This window comes from Clarias gariepinus, chromosome 21, assembly GCF_024256425.1.
Source record: "Clarias gariepinus isolate MV-2021 ecotype Netherlands chromosome 21, CGAR_prim_01v2, whole genome shotgun sequence".
In the NCBI taxonomy this organism is placed as follows: Eukaryota; Metazoa; Chordata; class Actinopteri; order Siluriformes; family Clariidae; genus Clarias; species Clarias gariepinus.
In genome coordinates this window covers 26,675,795-26,697,667 of record NC_071120.1, presented here as the reverse complement: position 1 = coordinate 26,697,667, position 21,873 = coordinate 26,675,795, and the positions used below count along the sequence as shown (strand labels likewise).

General features: G+C 34.4%; 1 protein-coding gene across 2 annotated transcripts; it reads left to right on the top strand.

The window, feature by feature from the left end:
• Positions 1-9,313: 9,313 nt before the first annotated feature.
• Positions 9,314-21,120, top strand: tbx1 (T-box transcription factor 1). 2 transcript variants are annotated; one of them, XM_053480467.1, is made up of 8 exons: positions 9,314-9,886; positions 11,429-11,834; positions 15,035-15,136; positions 16,263-16,434; positions 17,103-17,258; positions 18,477-18,544; positions 18,818-18,918; positions 20,091-21,120. In XM_053480467.1, the coding sequence occupies exons 1-8, from the start codon at positions 9,727-9,729 to the stop codon at positions 20,465-20,467; spliced, it is 1,542 nt and encodes a 513-aa protein (XP_053336442.1). In that variant the 5' UTR covers positions 9,314-9,726; the 3' UTR covers positions 20,468-21,120. The 2 variants fall into 2 exon arrangements, with proteins under 2 accessions (XP_053336442.1, XP_053336441.1); XM_053480466.1 differs by having other exon boundaries at positions 11,378-11,834.
• The last annotated feature ends 753 nt before the right edge of the window (positions 21,121-21,873 follow it).

Genomic DNA, 21,873 nt, shown 5'->3' with positions numbered 1-21,873 from the left:
TCACAGAAAATTGTGTCATTAAAGTACTTATCATGATATCAGTATTATATCATCATACTGCAAAACATAGTCGAGGGTATTTTCCTCTAAACATTTCGCGGAAAACACACAAACACATACACACACATTTATTATACTGTCATTGTGAGGTGATGAAACTGATGAAAAGCTGATTCTTACATTTCACACTTAACCTCAGTAACAAAAAGAGGTTTCCCTTGCTTTTTTTTACATATAAAAGCTGCAGTTTAGTTTTTTTTTTCTAAAAAAAAAAAAAAAGATATTTCCCTTGTGGGGACCAGCCAAATGTCCCAAGCTCAAACCTGGCACATACAAATACATTTACACACAAACCCATATTTTACTTATATTTCATTTCTTGCTCAGACAAGCAAGCATCAGGTCCTGGTTTAAAGATCTTGAAAGCCAAATATTTAATGAAAAAATGAAGAATAGAAATGAGGAGGAAATGGTTGAGAGAGATTGAGCGTGTGGTTTAGCGTGAGAGAGAGAAAGAGAATGAGAAAGTGAATCCCTAAGACCAATAATTAAAGAGGTTTCGAGGACAGTGACTCAACTTTAAAACACATTTTAACTCCTGAACCTGGATCAAGTCGAAGAGCTACTGACAGATTTATAACGCTCTCAGGTTCTGCGCTCATGTTTAATTGCAGGCTCAGGATGTATTATTGAGCAGACAAAGAAAAGACCTTAATTAATTTTCAGAGATCAGCACTGCCCTGCTTCCATATCGTGGCTTTTTTCATGGTAGGAATGCTAGCTATTCAGGATCTGACCAATCAGAGAGCAGCAGAGGCCCAGGTGATGATGGGCTTGGGGCTTCTGCTCCGTTAGGAAAAGGATACTTTTCAAAAGCTAAAAGCTTTTTCCCAGCTTTAAAACAAAAGATGGTGGGAGAGAGTGTGTGTGACAGAGAGAAAAAGAGAACAGAAGTGACTCTTTTTTCTTTTACCCTCATCTGTGCTTTCAGAACATTCCAGAGAAATTTGCTTAATGAGAAATGCTTTACAGCCATCTGGACCTTTAGACATGCTCAAGGATGTGCTGGTCACATTTATCATTTTTCTACAGCAAGAAATATTTTTAAAACAGTTTCATTATCCATCATTCAAGGCTTTCATGACAAACCTAAATGTTAAATTAACTTAAATTCATTTAAACAGTGATGAACAAACAGTGATATATATATATATATTTTTACTTTTTAAAGTTAGAAATGACAACAAAAAAGCGCTTTTGTTTATACATTTTTAAAGAATAGCATAGAAAATAATATTAGTTTTGAATATTTCACTACTTCTTTTCGCTATATTTTTAACCCATGATCCACTAAGGAATTATTTTCCATTAAAAAAAAAACTTTACTAACTAAAATATTTAGCAGTTCTTATTGCATTCAAAACAGAAATGTTTACAGAACCATTAGCCCTAAATTTAAATAAACATCGCAATGTTTTTATGTTTTAAATGCAAGCCTGCAAAAACTTTGTCTGGGAGCAAAGTTGAAATTTTTGTATTAATAACATTTATTTAAATATGTTTTAATAGTGATTATTTCATCAATGCAGCTGATCTTGCATATTGGTTTGTTATTTATTTTATAGCTTAATTTATTTTAAAAATATAATACATTTACTGCACTTTTATGAAAAACAATAATGTATACAATTTTTTATTAAACAAGTATAATTTAGAAATTTTTCAGCACATTTATTTATCAGTAGACACTCATACAAATATATTGAAAACAGATTTTGTCAGGTTTTACACAAGCTTGTAGAATCCAAACCGAATCAAGTTTTCTTAAAGCAAAAGTTGGATAAATTAAATAACTCAGAGACTATTGAATAAATTTGTGCAAACATTTCTATGATTAATTTTAACTAAGGTTTATAATTAATATTTTATTAAATTAAAAAAAAGATGACAGAATAAAAGCATCGTATCTATGTACAGATAAATATTACAATAGTGGATCAAATCTTGTGATCTCAGAAATAAAAAATATAAATATAACAAATAAAAAAGTTTACATCAGGTTTCTAACCAAGTATTTTTACTGTTATATTTAGTGCTTGGGTAAAGAAACACCATTTAAAAAAATAACATTATCTGGTAATAGATATTATCTATTTAAGATGACATTGTAATAAACATTATTATTATAAAAGAAAAGATAGTATTGTGCCATCTTTAATAAATAATTAACAACAATTGTTTTCCAGTTGCTGTATTTCTAAATACAAACACAATGCGGTTAATCCTTGCATACTGGGTTACACTAGAGATGTCCAGTCACGCACATCTGATTTCCTTGCATCTGCTTATAGAGGATGTACACACACATGCACACTGAGACACACACAAACTGACACATATTCAGTAGTTTTTGGCCCTGACAGCATGAGTTTTGGTGTTTGGTGGCCTTGTTTTTGGGGGAGGAACATGTTGATTGCTCCAGATGGCAGCTGTCATGGCTCTATTTGTTAACTCAGGAGAGACATGCAGAGAGAAAACCTTCCTGCTCAAATAAACAAACACAGGAGGCCGAGATGGCCGAGATGACCGAGATCTCCAGCCAGGAGCCTTAACCAGGGATCTTCTCTTTTTCTGTCCTTCTGCTTCTTCCCAGAGAACAAGGAGTTATGCGAGAAAGACACTAAAATGTCCTGCATTCATGTTTATTTCAGCCTGTACAAATGCATGGGATAAATTTGTTTCATTAATTTAACTGTTCATTAATTGAAAATCTCTCTGGCATAAATAATAAAGTAGTAAAATAATTATATCAGTATTACACATTTAAATTACCAAAACATAAAAAAAGAAAAAGAAAAGAAAAGAAAGAAGGTGTTTCTGCAGTTCAGTGACATCAATTATATTTAACAAAAATATCCTAAAACTGGTTATGTAAAGTGAATCTGACTTTATTTCTATCAGTTAAGTTGAATAATAAAATATTTTTGTATCACACAATATAAAATGATGTGAATGTGGAATTATTTCAAAGTGATTTGAATTTTTTGTATTGTTTTTGTGTCTTTTATCTTAATTCTACTAAACACAGAGAAAAAATAGACCTTCTCTCATTTTAACAAACAAATAAAACAAAAAAATGTCAGTGTTATCACATGTGCTTTAAAATGCCGAATTTTGTCTGATGTAAAATATTGTGCAAAGGATTTATATACCATTTAAAATCTATTCTTATAAAAGAGGAAAAATGTTTTTATATATATATAAATAAATAAAATGTGTTAATTTCAGCTCTAATAACCCCGAAAATCTTACTGACCTTCAGTGTGAAGCCCAAAACTAATCACTTCTTCTGTGTGTCATCGGGGTGTGTATTAAGTTCAGGGTAAATGTGGGAGTGTAGATGGACACTGGGGGATAAAAAACATTTTCACACTCATTGTGCAAGAGCTTTATTGTGTTGGGTTGTCCCAAACTCAAATGGCCAAAATAACAGTAATAACAAAAATAAAATGTTCGGTTCAACAAGAAAACGGATTTTTTTTCTTTTCGAGCCAAATCGGAAGTGTGTTTACTGTAAATGTTTCCCCGTGTCGTGTCCTTGCTTATTGTCACATTTTTCCCGTTTCTCACAGACACAAATCCCCTGAAGAGTCGCAAAAAGTTTCTCTCATTGTTTCACACTAAAAAACAGTTATTAAGTTTAAACTAAACCATAAATCTCAGCATACGGACTGTGCATTCCACTATCGTTATTGCTGTTCTAATCCTCTTTACCGTTCTTATTGTAATATCTTTAGAATTAATACTGTCATTAACCCTGTAAATAACCACGCACTGCAATAAATCCACTAAAAATACCAATAGTTAAACGTTACGTATTTTAATTCAGTGCTGCACATTGCATTACATTTACGTTTATTTTTTAGTAATAATAATATTTCGATTAATTCGACAAAAGTTAAATAACACATTTTGTTTTTCCCTCTAAATTAATCAAATATTTCAATGAAAAAAATGGTACAGTTTATAAATATCTCAAATAATACAAACATTTAGGTTAAAATCATCAACAACAACAAAAAAAGACATCAGTCCCTTTAGGTTTTTTCTCCCCGCTACATGAAATCAACAAGGGTGGGGTGTTATGGGAAGCCAAATAGTTCATAGTCATCCAAAATCCCGATCCAAGTCTCCTAAATGTCGATTAAGCAAAAGTTCCATGCAAGCAGTCAAAACAGTCAGATATGACTCCAGAGTTTACGTTATCTTGTTAGGTTGCGAGAAAGCGTGAAAAACATACCAGAAGTGAAAAGCAACATAAGGACCGTCTACTTTAAGTTCTTTAAATCTAAAAGTCACCAATCATTTATACTAAATACTTAATTAAGACCAACATTAACATTAGATCAACATAAAAATGCCACAGCTTTTGTTTTTGTATGCACCACAATTTTATGCCATTATTATTATTATTATTATTATTATTACTGGTGTTGTTGTTGTTACTATTGTAATAGGTCCTTGTTTAAGTATGTGTAAAGGTCCAAAGAAATTTGTGATTTTCAGCATGGGCAAATATTTTGGTCAGTCTAAAGGTGGGCTGTCAAATTGTCAAAAGCTAGGAATCTTGAAATAATCTTTTTTTACTGTTAACAAAATTAAAGTTAAATTAAAAAAAGTTAAGTAACAATTCAAAGCATAAAACATCAACATCTAAATGTATAGATTTTCATTTACAATTATTCTACTCATCAAATTTGTAAATTAAGAAAAATAAATAAAAAAAAAAGTCAAAATTTAAATAAAAGTTTTTGGTTAGCTCTTTTTTTTTTTTTTTTTTAAGTTTTCTCCTATGGCGCTTGACACCTCTTAACTTGCTTGTTCACTGATTGCTAAACTTTTGGCTTTCCATAAGACACCGCTGGGAGCTGCTGCTCAGCAAAACCCGAACTGTCAGCGGTCAACTGTTCCCTTCCTGAGACTCTTATTCCGGGGATTTAGGCTAATATTTAGATAGGATAGAGTTTAATATACGCGGTCCTCATTGCCTCTCTCTCTCTCTCTCTCTCTCTCTCTCTTACACACACACACACACACACACATTGATATATGGATACTGAAATCACCTCCGCGTGCTCTTCTGACAGTGAGTGATTTATTATCTGCTAATTGATCTCACACTCTCATTAGCACCTGACTGTTTTCTCGCCCTCTCCGGGATTTGCTCAAAACCTTAGGGAAAGAATAAAATAGTAATATTCAGTAAAGACAGCTCGAGAGCTGGGCGATGTGATACATAAAATATTCACATGCGTAAAAATCTTTAAATAAGGCGAAATATATTTAAATATGAGTATTTAATAATCATTCTAAAGACGGAGCAAGGAGATGTTTAATTAAAATGTTCGATTTGTGTAATAATATTACATTTATTTCTATAGACATTTCTGTTATTATTTTATGTCCTGATGTCTAATGTCTAATGTCCATCCATAATAACAATTATTATTATTATTATTATTATTATTTTTTTTTTTATTATTATTGTTGTTGTTGTTGTTATTGTTGTTGTTGTTGTCGTCGTCGTCATAATTGTTGTCGTCGTTGTCGTTATCTGAATAATTATTATTTTATTTATTTTTTATTTTTATTAAGTAACCCACTGAGGTGAACTCAAATCCAATGTGTGACTGGCAAAGGCAGTGAAAACACACACACATAAACATACACATACAGTGCACGCATACACACACACAAACACACCACTTATATAGTATTTTACACATATATAGGCCTAGAATATATATATATATATATAGGTTTCCAAAATATAGGCCAAATATTTGTTCTTTTTAGTCTGCTTGAAGCTAAAAAAAATCGTTAAAAGCTGCCAGGTTCCAGTTACACCAACATGGCAACCCTAGAATGCAGCCTTTTTATTTCAGCATCATTATTCTGTTAAATATTGCAAATTAAAGTAAAAATGTCAAAAGCAAAAACATTTTACGGTTAATTTTAAATTGTGTCATCGGTTTTAGTATAAGTGGAAATATGGAGGAATTCAAATATCACTGGCACTTTAAAGAAATCAAAACGAAAACAACAACAACAATAATAATAATAATAATAATAATAATAATAATAATAATAATAATAAAAATAACAACTGTCAGCAGGTCACCAAAAACGTTTCGCTATTCAAAACACATTGCATTAAGATGTAAGCATGTAGATATTACTGAAATTAAACTGTTAAAATTCTAGATTTACGAGGTTATACACGTTTAGCAGAAACTCTTTTAAAATGCATATAAAATTTTATCCCAAGAGTCCCAATAGTCTCCAAACACAAGGTTATGGAACGCAATTAAGCATTTACACAAACCAGATGTGTTCAAATGAGTTCATTATGAGATGACTCCTCTGAAATAGTAATTAGTAATTAAAAGGTGGTTCTATATATAAAGTTTGATCTATAAATAAATACATAAATAAATAAAGTGTTTATTTCCGTTATGCATGGAGACTTTCGGGTTATACACCCTGTGACAAAAGAAAAAACAAACCTTATAATCCTATGCTCAAAATACTGAGAAAAGTAATAAGAATCTGTTTTGTGTAAGTGAGCTTTTCATCCGTCCCGTGACACACCAAAGTAGACAAAATAATCTACACCGGGGTGAAAATTAAAATCGGTATGCTTTATCTTCCCCTCAAAGTGTATAAATATGTGGAGTAAAATATCTCGAAAAACAAAATGGCTGCAAATCCTGTAACATTGTACTACAATATTATAGTGTGTGTGTGTGTCTTAGCAGTTAGAATGACTCTACGGAGCAGAGCAACAGGAAGTAGAATAATGTAGCTGCACGCCCAGCTCTTAATGAATGATCAGATTAAACCAAAACAAATAAGTGAACCAGATTCTGGCATATGTGCATTAGATCGGATATTGATCAGACAGTGTGCAGGAGTGTAAGTTGTGGGCCTGTAAAAATGCGGTAAATCTTTTTTTCCAAAAAAAAAAAATCCAGAAAGAAGCTGATAAATCTCATAATGCGTGATGACGTCAGAAATATATAATTCGATATGAGCACCGTGTAGTTACATTTTTTGTTTAATTTCTGAACTGCAAGAAAATTTGAATTAAGTTAAAAAAATACAAAAATCAAAGAGGTGAGAGATAATCGGTCGTGTTTGATACGAATTTGCAGAGCATTATTGTTGATCTGCGCTTTCAGTTCTTATAAACGTTTGATTTCACAAAACAATTCAAATGTGCATTTCATGTTTTATTAGGCTAAAATAGTGTTATAAAATTTGCAGTCCTGTAGTCGTCTATGATTGAAAAATGATGTTCCACACAATATTGCACAGCTTCACACCTAAATGAATTCCTCTCTTGCTCTTAGGCGCGCGCGCGTGTGTGTTTAACGAAGCTCTGTATTTTGTCTGTTATCACCTTTGTGTTTACAAAAGAGCTTCCGACTTGGCAATGATGAAGCGAATCAGATAAAGAGAGAGAGAGAGAGAGAGAGAGAGAGAGAGAGAGACCCGCGACATAATGTGATTCTCCGGAATTGCGCTGCTCAGAAAACAAGGATCATGACATGAATAACTGTTATAATCAATACATTTAAATAATAAATTCAAATATAGAAGAATTGTTTATTAAAGATGTTTAGACAACGATGTCAGCACAAGGAAACTTAAAATAAAGTCGACGAGAAAACAGGAGTAAGTAAAATAAATAAATAGATACAACTATTTAAATTTAAGAAATAAAGCACAAACAATTGCAGAGAATAAAATTACATTATTTTTCAGTCAGTGATTTTTTACTTTGCATCAAGTCAAACTCAATACCATGATATAATTTAATTCATTTATTTATGTATTTATTTTATTGGTTTATTGGATATATTTTCTAATATTTAAATCCCAACTGCTTTAATAACGGCCGTCTCTCTCTCTCTCTCTCTCTCTCTCTCTCTCTCTCTCTCTCTCTCTGTCTCTCTTCTTTAAAAACAACAGCAGCTCATGTCACGGGTTTATTTAGGATTTCTAGAGAGGAGGAGATGCTGATTAAGCCCGCAGTGAGTTAAGCTGGAAGGGAAACAGTGTCTCATCCCATCAGAGTCATGCTGCCTCTCAGCTCTGAGGCCAGGTGGAAAGGAAAGGAGAGGAAAGCAGAGCCAAATCCGGCTCCTATCGCAGCAGCTCGAGCAAAACACACCGACTTTTAGTTGTCATTCATAAATGATGGAGCTCGAAAAGGCGATAAGCAGCTACAGTAGAGCGGATTAGAAAAGGGGTCAAGTAGCAAGGCCAAAGAAAATCAGCTTCAAGTACAATGTCCCAGCCGTGTTTCACTTCTGCTCATCATGTCAGGGTCATGATTCGTACATTTGCGAAAATATTATTTATTCCTTCTCTTACTGTCCAGTAAGTCCTAAATGTTGGAAAACCTCGTGCTCCTGGCTATAACAACATCCTATAATGCTGGAAGTTCACAAGCCCTTTCTCAAGTTCTGCTTTTTTGCATTGCATGCAATTAAAAAACTGTGCACATAATGTAAACGTCATACATGTCTTATTATTTTTAAATGGATAGTTATTTTTGTTTGTTTGTTTGTTTGTTTGTTTAATTTATCCTTATTTTTTATTTCCGAAGGAAATATAAATGTAATCAAGTCAAGTCTAGCACATCAAGGGAAACGGTTTGAATAAAAGTGTCATCTAATACAGCATCATTGTTCTCTTGTTGTTGTTTTTATGTTTTGTTTTGTTTTGTTTTTTGGCCAACTAACTACGCGTAATATTAATTAAACATTTAATTTAACTTGAATTACATTTTATTTTTATTTCATTTCATATATATATATATATATATATATATATATATATATATATATATATATATATATACAGTTATTATTATTATTTTTACTAAAGGACGCTGCATATACTTCTATGTACTTCTGATTACTTACTAAATGGTTCAATAATCAGATGCACAAGATGTCATATCTAAAATATACAATATGAAAGGTTTGTCAGGTCGAGCATTAGTCATTTCTGTGCTGAATTATTCACCACACTGATCAGAACATAGATCTTCTGAATTCTATTTATAAAGTGCAATCATTAATATTTCATCATTAATGATTAATAATTTACAGTACAAGTGCAGCCTTACCATTTACACTGACACACTGCTGTTCAAATTAAACATCCCAGTGCAAAAGCATGCAGTCTTTTTTTTTTACTTTCTTTGGTAGGCGTGGAGCTTTCAGTCTCACACACACACACACACACACACACACACTGTCTGCAATAGTTTCTCCTGCAGGCACACATCGAGCCAGGACTGTTCCACGGTGGGGGTAAGTTCTCCTTTAAAAAACAGAAAGAAAACGCTCATATTTTTCTTCGTCGGGATGAGAAATGTTGTTTTCATATACGGCAGGAGACATGTCGGGACACAGTCTTTTAATCGGAGTGTTTAAAACAAGTCGAGCTGACAAGCAGACCATGTGTGGCTAAACTGGAAATGGCTTGGCTTTGAACAAAAAAAGAAAGAAAGATAGAAAAAGGACGATACCGCTAACGAAACCACGAAACTTTCTTTCTTCTGTTGATCTTCCTGTTGTCTGGACTAAAAACGAGGGAACACTGGAAATAGCGGGATCTTGGAAAAACTTCGGTCTTATACCATAGACCTGTATGATTTGTCTGTCTCCTATGGACGAAGGCAGTCCTCTTTCTCCAAAAGCAAATGCTTTCAGTATCGACTCTCTGATTTCAGCAGCAGGAAACGCGACTTTTGACAAACACGGATCCTTTACTACCATGCACTACAGCACCGTGACCAGGGAAATGGAAGGTAAGCGAGAGAGAGGGACATACACACAGAAATAATAAACTTGTTGCGCTGCGATTTATTATTTTTTGCTTTATCAGCGGCGGCGGCTCGGGCTGACGCTCGCGCCCGTCGCTTAGACGTTTGCTCATTTACTGCTGCACAGTGCAGCATGCACGTGCAGATAAAACAGCAGTAAGGTCAGTAAGAACAAACAGAGTGATCATTTAAATGTATTCAGAAATGCGTGGAAGCAGAAGGCAGGAATGTGTAGAAAAAAAGCGTGGGTGCAAAGGCATGCAAAAAAGAACAGAAAGTGATTGTTACAAAATGACGTGCAAAAGTTAGTAGATAAGGGTGCACGACAAATAATGCAAAATAAACATAAAACAAATTAGTAAGCAGTAATAAATGGTATTGTATGATAATGGTGTGATGTTATGACATTTAGGCCTAGTCTTTAAACGTGTTGCAAATTGTATTTATTCTATTTTTTATGCAACCCAAAGTGGCCTCAAATCTCATTCAGGGGTATGATTAAATATTATATATTGGGATTTTATTTAAAAGAATTTAAATTTAAAATATTCTTTTCACAAATTTTAAATGAACTCTAAATTCTAACATTTATGTGCAATTAAATATCTGAAGTTGGGAAATAGTATTTTGAAATTTAAGTCATTTTTGATTAAAAGTTAAATGTCTAAATTAAATATGTTCCTCATTTGCATTTAACTTGCTATACACTAAGCGAAGCAGGACGATAAAATGCACGATTCATAAACATCCTATTTCTAAAATGTGCTACAAGTAAATAGAACATACATCTTGGGTCAATCAGTGACAGTCAGGGAAATAAAGGTAAAGGAGAGGATAGTATACCTGCGGTGCCTTATCTAAATACAAACAAGAACCGGGGATTTGCGTGCGTGCGTGCGTGTGTGTGTGTGCGCGCGCGTGTGTGGTGAAGGGGAGGCCCTATGGGAAGAAGATAAGAGAGAAGTAAGTCTGGATTTCGCATTAGCATACAGGCAGGAGAAGAGAGAGGTAGATTGGAGAAGTCGCAGAAAGAAAAACACAACAACAGCGCGAATTCTTTACTCGTGATCATCGACACGACGCGTTTTACGACAAACTGGATGGCTTTATACGATTAATTCATTATATTTCCCGCCGATCTAAACATTTCACACTGTTAGAAAGGAGATAATTGTTTTTTTTGTCGCGTCGGGAAATATATATTTACGCATTTGATTATTTTGCTTAAATCATTTTATTTTACTTGATTTAATTTTCTCATTTTTTGCGGATTATATGCATTTTCAATCAATGCCAAAAAACTATTTGACATTATTTTTTCGAACCTGGACTGTGTAAAATATACGAGTGTGCGTTTTTGTCTTTGCGTTAGCCTCTAAAACCCTACAGAGCACTGCTCAGAAAAAAAAACAAAAAAAAAAAAACTTTTTGTTTTTAATTTTGTGTTGCTTTCTGCGTTTTTGGGAATGATTTCAGCCATCTCGAGCCCGTGGCTGACGCAGCTCTCCCATTTTTGCGATGTTGCAGCCTTCACCACTAGCAGCCTGAACAGCCTGAACGCACCGGGCAGCTACCATCCTCATCCTCCCCACCCTCATTCCCACCATCCTCATCCTCACCACCTCTCCCCGTCCCCCGGGGATCCTTACAGCAGCCAGCATGAAGGCCACTTCGAGTCGTGCCCTTCTGCCCCACAGGCCGCATGTTACCCGCCGTACTCGGGCTCCGAGGCAGCGCAGGGCGACCCGAGCACCACCAGCTGCTCCTCTTCTTCGTCATCCTCGTCTTCATCCTCTTCATCGTCGACGCCGAATAAGTCTCTGGTCAAGAAGAACCCCAAAGTGGCCAACATCAGCGTGCAGTTGGAGATGAAGGCGCTTTGGGACGAGTTTAATCAGCTCGGAACTGAAATGATCGTCACCAAGGCTGGGAGGTTAGTGTCCAACAGCTGGCTTTAAAACTCTAAATTATGATTTAAAGCTGGAGCGCTGGTCTGCTGCTGAGAGGTTAACATTTGCTTGATAAAATAAGCGTTCAGTTAGCACGTCTAAAGTGTCGAAATGCCGATTTAACACCTGTCTTATTTCGAAACAATTAACTGAATTATCACCTGCAATGTTAAATTAACACTTTTTGCGCTGTTTATCTGCAAACAGGTGGAGAGTTATAGCCCCGAACATTGAACTCATATTCAATACTAAAAATAACCGAATTAACGCTAAAAACTAAAATGCAAGATAGTGTTCAGTTAAATACTACAGTTATACAGGAAAACAGTTATAAGCTCGTAGCACTATCACGATGGTCTTTAATACTGGAGTATTTATTCCTTCTAAATGCGAAAACAATAGCAATATTGACCAACTCTTTATAGTAACACAATGAAATATTTATAAAATATTAATAGCAGTAGAGTAATACAATAAAGCATGCATTAACTCCTAATATTAACACAGCAGAGTTTTAAAAACTTTATTAATTATTAATACTAGAACAGTTGCACAGTAAGGCATTTATAAATTCTTAATACTTATGCAGTACAAAAATGAACTACTTTAATATTAGCACAGTGGTACAATAAAGTATTTATTACCATGTAGTACTACGGGTACACTAGAGTATTAGTAACCATTAATACTTGTAGTGTGGTACTTTGAAGAGCTTATTAACTATTCATACTAGAACATTGGTTCAGCTACGTATTCTTATATTGAAATTATATTTTATTAAAACTATTTTTATTTGTACCGCTAAAGCATTTTTAAACTACAATTATTTGAAAAGTTAATTATTTAGACTTTATATTTAACGATGTTAAGAAATGTATTTATGAAAATCAATAGTAAACAAATTTTCCTGCATATGTTCCAAAATAATAAACCCTGAGCTAAAAGCTTTAATATTTACCACTATTTTGCCAGCAGTGAACAAGCTTGCAATACTATCATTGTTTTGTGTGTGTGTGTGTGTGTGTGTGTGTGTGTGTGTGTGTACACCCTACGATTAGATGGCATGGAAGGTATAATAGTCTTATACACTGTTAGAGTATTCAAATGATGTTTTCCCAAAATAATAATAAAAAAACCGTAAAAGCGACAAATCATTAAGGATAATTCACGACTTGATGATATTAGCTAAATCGTGGTTAAAAAAGAGCTCAACTGGTACTGTACATTTTAAATTGCATCCTATTATTATGTTGTTATAATAGTTCAGCACGACATTACATATGTTAAGATATATTCTGCTCGGATTTATTCTGATGTAATGGGTGCAAACAAATAATATATGTGGATTCATGTTTTTTTTATATGAATTGTAATTTGCAATGTACGCCACAACAATTCAGCTGCTAATGAAATAATAATAATAATAATAATAATAATAATGCTAGGCAAATAGATTTTATTTTGTAAAAAAACATTTCTATCTTTCTATTTAAGTCTTCAGTTAATTATATTATTATTTGGTCTGAGAGCTGATGAAAATCTGTTAGCAAGAGAAAATCTATTTTGTAATAGTGACAGTAAACGTCACTTTTCACTGATTGATGAAATAAGCCGTTATGCCATAATTTATACGAAAAGGTTAAAGAGATAGAAAGGAAAAAAATCGTAAACAAAACAGTGTGCTCACAAACTAAAAATGTGTATCCTAAGAAATAAGAGCTTACTCCGAGTGGGAAAAAAAGAGGAGTGATATAATTTAATTGCACTAAAAATAAGTGTAAAGCAAATACATTTTTAACAATTAGGCGTTTTAACATACAGTATAATGTGAAACTGATTGTTTTCTGAGTCAGGGAAAAATATACTGCATCAAATATATGATGATTATTCATGTTGATAATATGTGATAACTGCAAGATGCTTATTATTTTAATTCTATTTTTGCCTTTAGGATTTAAAACTGTTTATCAAATAATTAAAATCATTTTACTATTTGCTATTTAATCTTGATATTTAAAACGAAAACTACATGTTATAAAATATGTGGAATGATTTACCATTTATAATAATGATGATTATGATGATGAATAAACTGTTACTCACGGGACTTTGTCGTTAAAAAAAAAACAAGCATATTGTGAATTACACTAATTATTGCATTGGGTATTACATTCCATTGACCGGGAGACAGGTCAGGATAATAATATAAGAAATATGATAGAACGAGCCTCAGTTCATGGATACACATAGCCTGTAGCCATGGATGAATTTACATCAAATTTATTTAGATATAGAAACTCTTCTTTTCAAGCCAGCTTTGATTCTGGCTATACTGTATGATAATTACCTGCTACATTTACAGAATTTGCACTATAGCTCTTTATTTTACATGTGGGAAATGCCAAGAAGCACAGAGAGAGAGAGAGACGTTTTATTAGCGTTGCAGTGGGATTATTCTGCATGCTTGTTCAGTGTGTGTAGGGTAATCAGTCACTCCAAAAACTTTCTCAACATCAGATCCTCGAGAAAGCACTTTCAGAGCTACTTTAGCCTCACCTGAGCACAACTGCACCTCTGAATACCCTCTGATGTTAATGGAGCGACGAGCTGGAGGATCACTTTCACTCCCAAACAGCAGATGGAAAAACCTATAGACCACGTTTGTTGCTAGAGGGAAGGAAAGGGTGGGAGAGTGTAAGATACAAAAGGGGAAAGAAATAGCGCGACATCAAATATCTAAAAAAGAAAACCCATGTTATTCGTTTAAAAAAAACAGAAAATATATATATATATTTTTATACATTTTTAAAAAAATATATATGTCAGGTATTGTTTTATTTAAATACCAAGTCAAATTAAATATTACAATATATAGATACATAATATAGATACATACTTCCGTCCTTTTTGGCCAAATAAAAATCCACATTTGTTTGCACGTTTTACAAAGTTTGAAAATTGGGAAAAATAAAGTTTATACACCCAAAGTTAACAATAACTAGTGAAAACATTATTTATTTATTTATTTATTTATTTTACATGTCCTTAGAGATTAAATAAATGAAAAAGATAGTAGGTGTGTCTATCCATATTACTGATTTTCTAAATTTAACCAGCAGTTAGAATACCCTTATTGTTCTTTTAAAAGAAAAATAATTCTAACAAAGTGGTGTATACTTTCCAGACGAATGTTTCCTACTTTCCAAGTGAAAATATTTGGGATGGACCCCATGGCTGACTACATGCTTTTAATGGATTTCCTACCAGTTGACGATAAACGCTATCGGTAAGTAAGCTGTCCAACAACAACAAAGCGCGTTCTCCTTTTTAAAAAAACGGGATACTGCTTAAAAAATAATACATTATATTAATGTAGTGCATAACTATGTAATGAATAAGTCTTTGCAGTTTATTTTAATTCTGATGTCAAACAACAATAGGGCTAAGATAATTTTTTTGGACAACACCAAAAACAATAACGAAAAATAAAGTCATCCATAATGAAGATTTTTTTTTTTTTAGCCATGCCAGTTTTATTAGACCCAAAGTGTCTAGGAGAGGACCCACGTGTCTATGAGTGTATTTTTTTTTTCTTTTAATCTGCACTCTTCCACATTCGGATGAAATGATTTAATTTATACTATTGTCTGTATAATTACTACTTATATTACTACTAAATAAAATATGATGTTGCATACTGTACTATTACATACATACAATAAAGCATGTTTATATGAAAGATTAAAGTGTCCACATATTCATTCGATTCCTGAGTGTCGGATCTTCACTGAATGATTTAAGAACACGACAATGTATAAAGCTGTTTTACAAGCTATTGGGTGGCATTTCTTTTTTGAGAAACATTTGGCACGTTTTTGAAATTATAAATAAACAATATAGGCTGTGGTGCAACATTAATAGCTCTTTGATTCATGTAGTCACAATAATAGTTATTATTTCACAAATAATATGGAAAGAAAATAAGAAAAAAAAATTAAATGTACAGAATGAGACTAAATTCTTGATTTAACCTGATTTCAGATTCAGACATTTATTACACAAAATCTATCCTATGCGCAAAAATACGCGAACTTGTCATGCAACAAGCTGAACTCTATTATTTAGTTTTTTTAAACGATATGATTGTACGTAGTCAGTAAAAGTTTGCATGCTTATTCTGCATGATTCGGAAGAAATTTTAGGATATATTAAAATGAAAAGCTTAATATTGTTTTAACAGCTGTTACATACAATGTGTATGTGATTTCATAGCTATTCAAGACTGTAAATACAGTAAGAATAATAAACACAATGTATAAACACGTGGCCACTGTGATGCGTATCACATAATTCACATAATTCTTTCTCTCTCTCTCTCTCTCTCTCTCTCTCTCTCTCTCTCTCTCTTTAAGCTATGCGTTTCACAGCTCGTCGTGGCTGGTAGCGGGTAAAGCTGATCCTGCGACCCCGGGCAGGGTTCACTATCACCCCGATTCTCCCGCTAAAGGAGCTCAGTGGATGAAACAAATCGTCTCATTCGACAAACTTAAACTCACTAACAATCTACTGGATGATAACGGACATGTGAGAATTTTTTTTTTATCATAAATGTGAAATAAACCTTCACTAGTCTACATATAGGCGATAGAGTACGCTTAGGCTTTCATATTAAGAACTGCTTTATAATACAGAATTTATTTATTTTTAAATAGAGAGCGAAATATTTATACTGTATATTAGTGTACGTAATGCCACGACATTGATCTTTATAGCTAGCATAGTTTTAGAGACATGGATTGTACAGAATCAGGGTATCTATGCGTTCCCTTTAGTGATTGGTTGATTGACTCAATAGCATAATGCATAATTGATTAGGTTATTGTCGGGAAATGCCAGCGTAGTAAGCATTCAATGTATTATTATTATTATTATTATTATTATTATTATTATTATTTGTGGTAGTAGTAGTAGTAGAATAGATTTTTTGTGTGAGTTTTTTGTTTTTTTATTTAATTTTGTGATTGACTAATTAGTATAATGCAATTATTGGATACTGTCTGGAAATGCCAGCGCGGCATTCACTTAATTATTATTATTAGTAGTAGTAGTAGTAGTAGTTAATGTGTTTTTTTTCCTGAGCGGTTTGAAAAATATACGCGTTTTTTGTTGTTGTATTTATACGTAGGCCTATTTTTCTTTTTTTTTTCTTCTTTTCTTTTCTTACAATGCACTCTTGTTGTCCGTTCTTGCAGATCATCCTGAACTCCATGCACAGGTATCAGCCCAGGTTTCATGTCGTCTACGTGGACCCCCGCAAGGACAGTGAGAAATACGCGGAGGAAAACTATAAGACGTTTGTTTTCGAGGAGACCCGATTCACAGCCGTCACAGCCTACCAGAACCACAGGGTAGGAATACTCTCATTCACTACTGATTTATCACCATTTCCTACTAGGACGCCTGGATTACAAGCAGGGGAGTTGTGTTGCAGGGCGAGTAAACTGAAATGCTGGATTTTTTTATTTGCTCAAAAAGAACCACAGTTCAATCCACAACTCAGAGCTTAGGGCGGCTTTTAGGCCTCAAGGAAACCATTTCTGTGGCTTCGGAGGGCTTTCTGCTAAATTCATATGGCGGAAGTCAACACGTGAAAACGTGTAGGAATTAATCATATATCACATGGGATAGACTTTGAGAAGAGTTGCTGGTTCAACATACTGTAGGAGTTGGTATAAATTGTTTTTTTTTAATGTTTGGGAATAAGCAAGTTGTATTTTATTGTATTTCTGTTGAAGACATGCATCAACTTAAATTTATTACAATTGCAGTATATTTAAACCAACAAACTGCGAATGCATGCATGAGGTTTTTAAACTGCTTTGTAAAATACTTTTGAAGATCAAGTAGAAGTAAACGTGATAGACCATGAAATATGTTTTTTGTAATTTATTTTAAAAAATGAAATCTCTGGCGCAGATATATAGTGCGTGTAATGAATGAAGGGGGTTTCCCTCTCAGCACTGTCATATCTGTGATGTTAGTGCGCAGCTGGTATGTGTGCTGCCCCTTTCTATTCGTTTCTCTCTCTCTCTCTCTCTCTCTTTCTCTCTCTCTTTCTTTCTCCTTGTCTCTTTTCCTGCTCTGTCTTCTATCAGTTTGACCTTGCGCTCTTTTAACATGGTAGTCTGTCTGGAATGTCTCGGCCGCACATCTACCGCTAGTCATTAACCATTAACATGCTTAGTGTAACTAAAGAGTGAAAACGTTAAATATGTCAAAAATATATTACAAGGCGAAAACCCTACAAGACTTGAAAGTTATGTTTATTAAATATTATATTTAGTCTAGGGAATGAACGGAGCAATCCCTTTTTGTTAGAAAAAAACATTTTGTGTGCTGGCGGAATGAAAGATGAAAAGTCCATGTAGGTAGGCTGTAATATAGCATGGTTTAGGATACTCAATAAACAATTAAGACTTTTGAAATATAAAATGGATTACTATCTCTATTCATTTCAAATTTACATAGAAATGTTACAATTAATTTATGCCTCAAACTGCTCCTACTATTATTACTAACAACAACGATTTACTATCTAACTACAAATTCTACTTTTTACTCGGCAGATAACTCAACTAAAAATCGCCAGTAATCCATTTGCAAAGGGATTTCGAGACTGTGATCCTGAAGACTGGTGAGTATATTGACAATTCCTGGTGAATAACCAAATTATTTATAGATATCTTTTAAATATAAAAATCCAAACTTCTCAAACTGCATATTGCAAAGAATATAAATACAGGGGAAGAGTTACTATCACCCAGTATAATATATTCAGCTTTAGTGAAAGTCTAAATTTTGAACATATAAAAAGATGTACAGTTATAAAGACACCCCCCCCCCCCCCCCCCTTTTTTTTGGTGAAATGTTGTGATTATGCTACTGACTGCTTTGTGTTCATTTTCAGGCCCAGGAATCACAGGCCAGGCTCACTGCCAATAATCAGTGCTTTTGCTCGAACAAGGAACCCAATGTCTTCTCCCCCACAGCAGAACGGTACAGAGAAAGGTAGCTATGAACTATTTGAACTTTTTTAATGAGTTTACAGTTAGTTTTTTTTTAAGTAGATCAAGATAAAATGCTTGATCTGTGCAGATTTCATGATCAACCCTGCTACGCTACAGTGCAATTTCTAAATCTTGCTAGTTTTTGCTATGTTTTGTACATCTGCTAGAACTTTAGGTATTTAATTACTATTTGAATACAAGCATACCTCCTGTAAATACATGCTGCAGCAATAATCCACATAACCGCCCCTGAAAAGCCATTACGCTGATTTGGCACCAGAGTAGACTAGCATCAGACATGGTGGTGACATTTTATTTCTGAAAAAAATACATTCCACCAGACCGAACACTTAATATTTTCAGTTGGCAGATTGCAGACCTCAATACACAGAAGTTTGAACAGCTGCATGCCCAGAGGACATACGCCGCACAGACCAAAAACATCCTCCCTGCCATTTTTCCCCCCTCACATACTCCAGCTCTGTGGAACAGCGATTTCCTGAGCGCATTAGGCTGTTTGGCAGATGAGACCTATAACTTACCTTGCCTCACAGCACACTTCATTTCCCAACAGCAAACCAAATTGTACTAAAGCATTTCCAATGGAGTGATGGCTGAAGCGCTCCAAGCTAGAGTGATTTTGCTTAATCTTAATGTCAATGTTAACAATTTTCTGACCTCAGGGTGGCAACTGGGCAGATACACAGACCTTGATTTCTAAGCCTGTGATGATTATATAAATACTCAAAGGCACAATAGTCAATGTTTTATCATGTTGTTCTGCCATTGCTACAATTTTGTTGCTTAAAATTGTACCATTTCTTGTTGGCATGGTATCCTTGAGAGTACACTTTTTTTGTTAGTTTGTATCTTTTACTTGCAAAGGTAAATTAAAACCTTGGTGTAAAAAAAAATACTGTTACCATATTAATGAACCAATTTCAGGCGAAGAATAGACATTAAAAGTACAAAGAAGTATCACCAATGACTGTTCAGTCTTCCTTTTAAATTTTTTTGCAAATGATATTTAATTCTCTCTCTGTCTTGTGTACCAATTCTTAACCGATTCAAAAGTCTTTTTGTATTATAAATTATAAATAACAGCACATATGCAATAGACACGTAATGCAACTAACATTTTACTCATTCAAACTCTTCTCATTCTTTCCACAGAGGACAGCAGGAGAGATTACGATCGTGACCCCAACGGGACACCCATTCATGCCGACCCAGCCCACCAGCTGATGTCCCGTGTGCTCAGCCCCGCCCTGCCGGTGCCAGGCGGCCTCCATGCTGTTCCCCTGACCTCTGGACCTCGTAGCCCACCTCATGAACTGCGCATCGATGGCCACCAGGCAGACACACTGCACCATCATCCCTACAAATACCCCAGCACCTATGAACACTACCTAGGGGCAAAAACCAGGGCGGCTCCATACCCTTTACCCAGCATCCGGGGTCACACTTACCCTCCTCACATGAACCCAGCCACAGCCAACATGTACTCAACTGGCAGCGCACCCCCAAACTATGACTACGGGCCGAGATAATGACTCACAACGACAAAGACAAACCAAAAACACCCTGAGACAAACAGTCACTCTCTCTGTCATATACACAACTACAGTTCTCCATGTCCAAAGCTTGCGTTGAGTTTTGGAACTAGCGTGTCGTTTGAGGTGGATGAACGGCCATATTTATTAAACGGAGAAATGTATTTACGGAAAATCCAGACAGGCCTGGTGGAATGGAGTTCAGCTCCTATTTGCCCTGGTGACTTTTACACTATCAGACTTTTAAAATGCCACCGGAGGATCTGAAGTCTACAGTACAGATGCCAGCACAATAAGAAGTAATGCATTATTGCGGACTGGAAACAATATTTTGTGTTGGATGCACTTTTTTTGCTTTTAAAAAAAGCCATAAGTTATATATTCTTGAGCCCATCAAGCTTCTAGGTAGGCAAGACATTTGCATGTTGCTCTGATCTGAAGGTGTTGAGACGCCTTGGGATGTTTTATGTTATTTTTTTTTCGTTGTTGTTCCTGATTGAGTTACTATTCATTGAAACACTAGGCCATCTTAAACAAACTCGGAGAAGCTTGTACCATGGCACTGACTTAATGCAGTTCAAAATAAATTTGGACAGAATGACCTAGCTGAACCTGTAAAATAAGCATTAAATGTTTTACTTTCAACATCATTTTCCATTACCTTGTTCAGTCGTTGTCAGAATTCCCTAAGGGCTTTATCTAATTACAGCCCAGGGGGCAAAAAGGCTCCTTTGCTCTACTTGTGTGTGTCTAAACATGATTTATACATGTTTGATTTGGAAAGGAAGCACTGAAACATTAACATGTAAAGATTTCATTTTCATTACACTGCAGAACAAATGCATAAAAGTTATAGTCACCTCATTCAACAAAAACATATAGTTCACCTCACACATAGGGAGTGAGAGAGGGGAGGATGGAGGGAGGGAGAAAGACAGGATCGCAAAGTTATTCTGGACAGCAAACCTGGAGTCGTTTGGCAAACAGTGGCTTGACAATTTAACACAATTCATACTTGCAAAGGCATCAACTAAAAACGTCAGTCCACCTGCACCGTGCAGGCTGCCACACGCGTCTGTTTACATTTTTCAAACACAGATTCTACACCAGTTCCTTGGGCAAAACAAGAACTTGCACACTACTGATCGGATTTCTTAAAGATCTTTTGATCTATTATCAAGAAACCAACAGCAGCACGAAAGATAACATCAGATGTTTTGTGGTGTCATTTTTCATTCTGTAAAGAATAACTTGTTTCTTACTTGAATCCCTTCAGGCCTATAAACAGGTGTTATAAAACATAGTAGTGTATTGTTTATACCTTTAAAATATTTATTACAATATAATAAAAACATAATGAAATGAAGAGGAAACATGACAGATAGTGCTACATAACATTTACG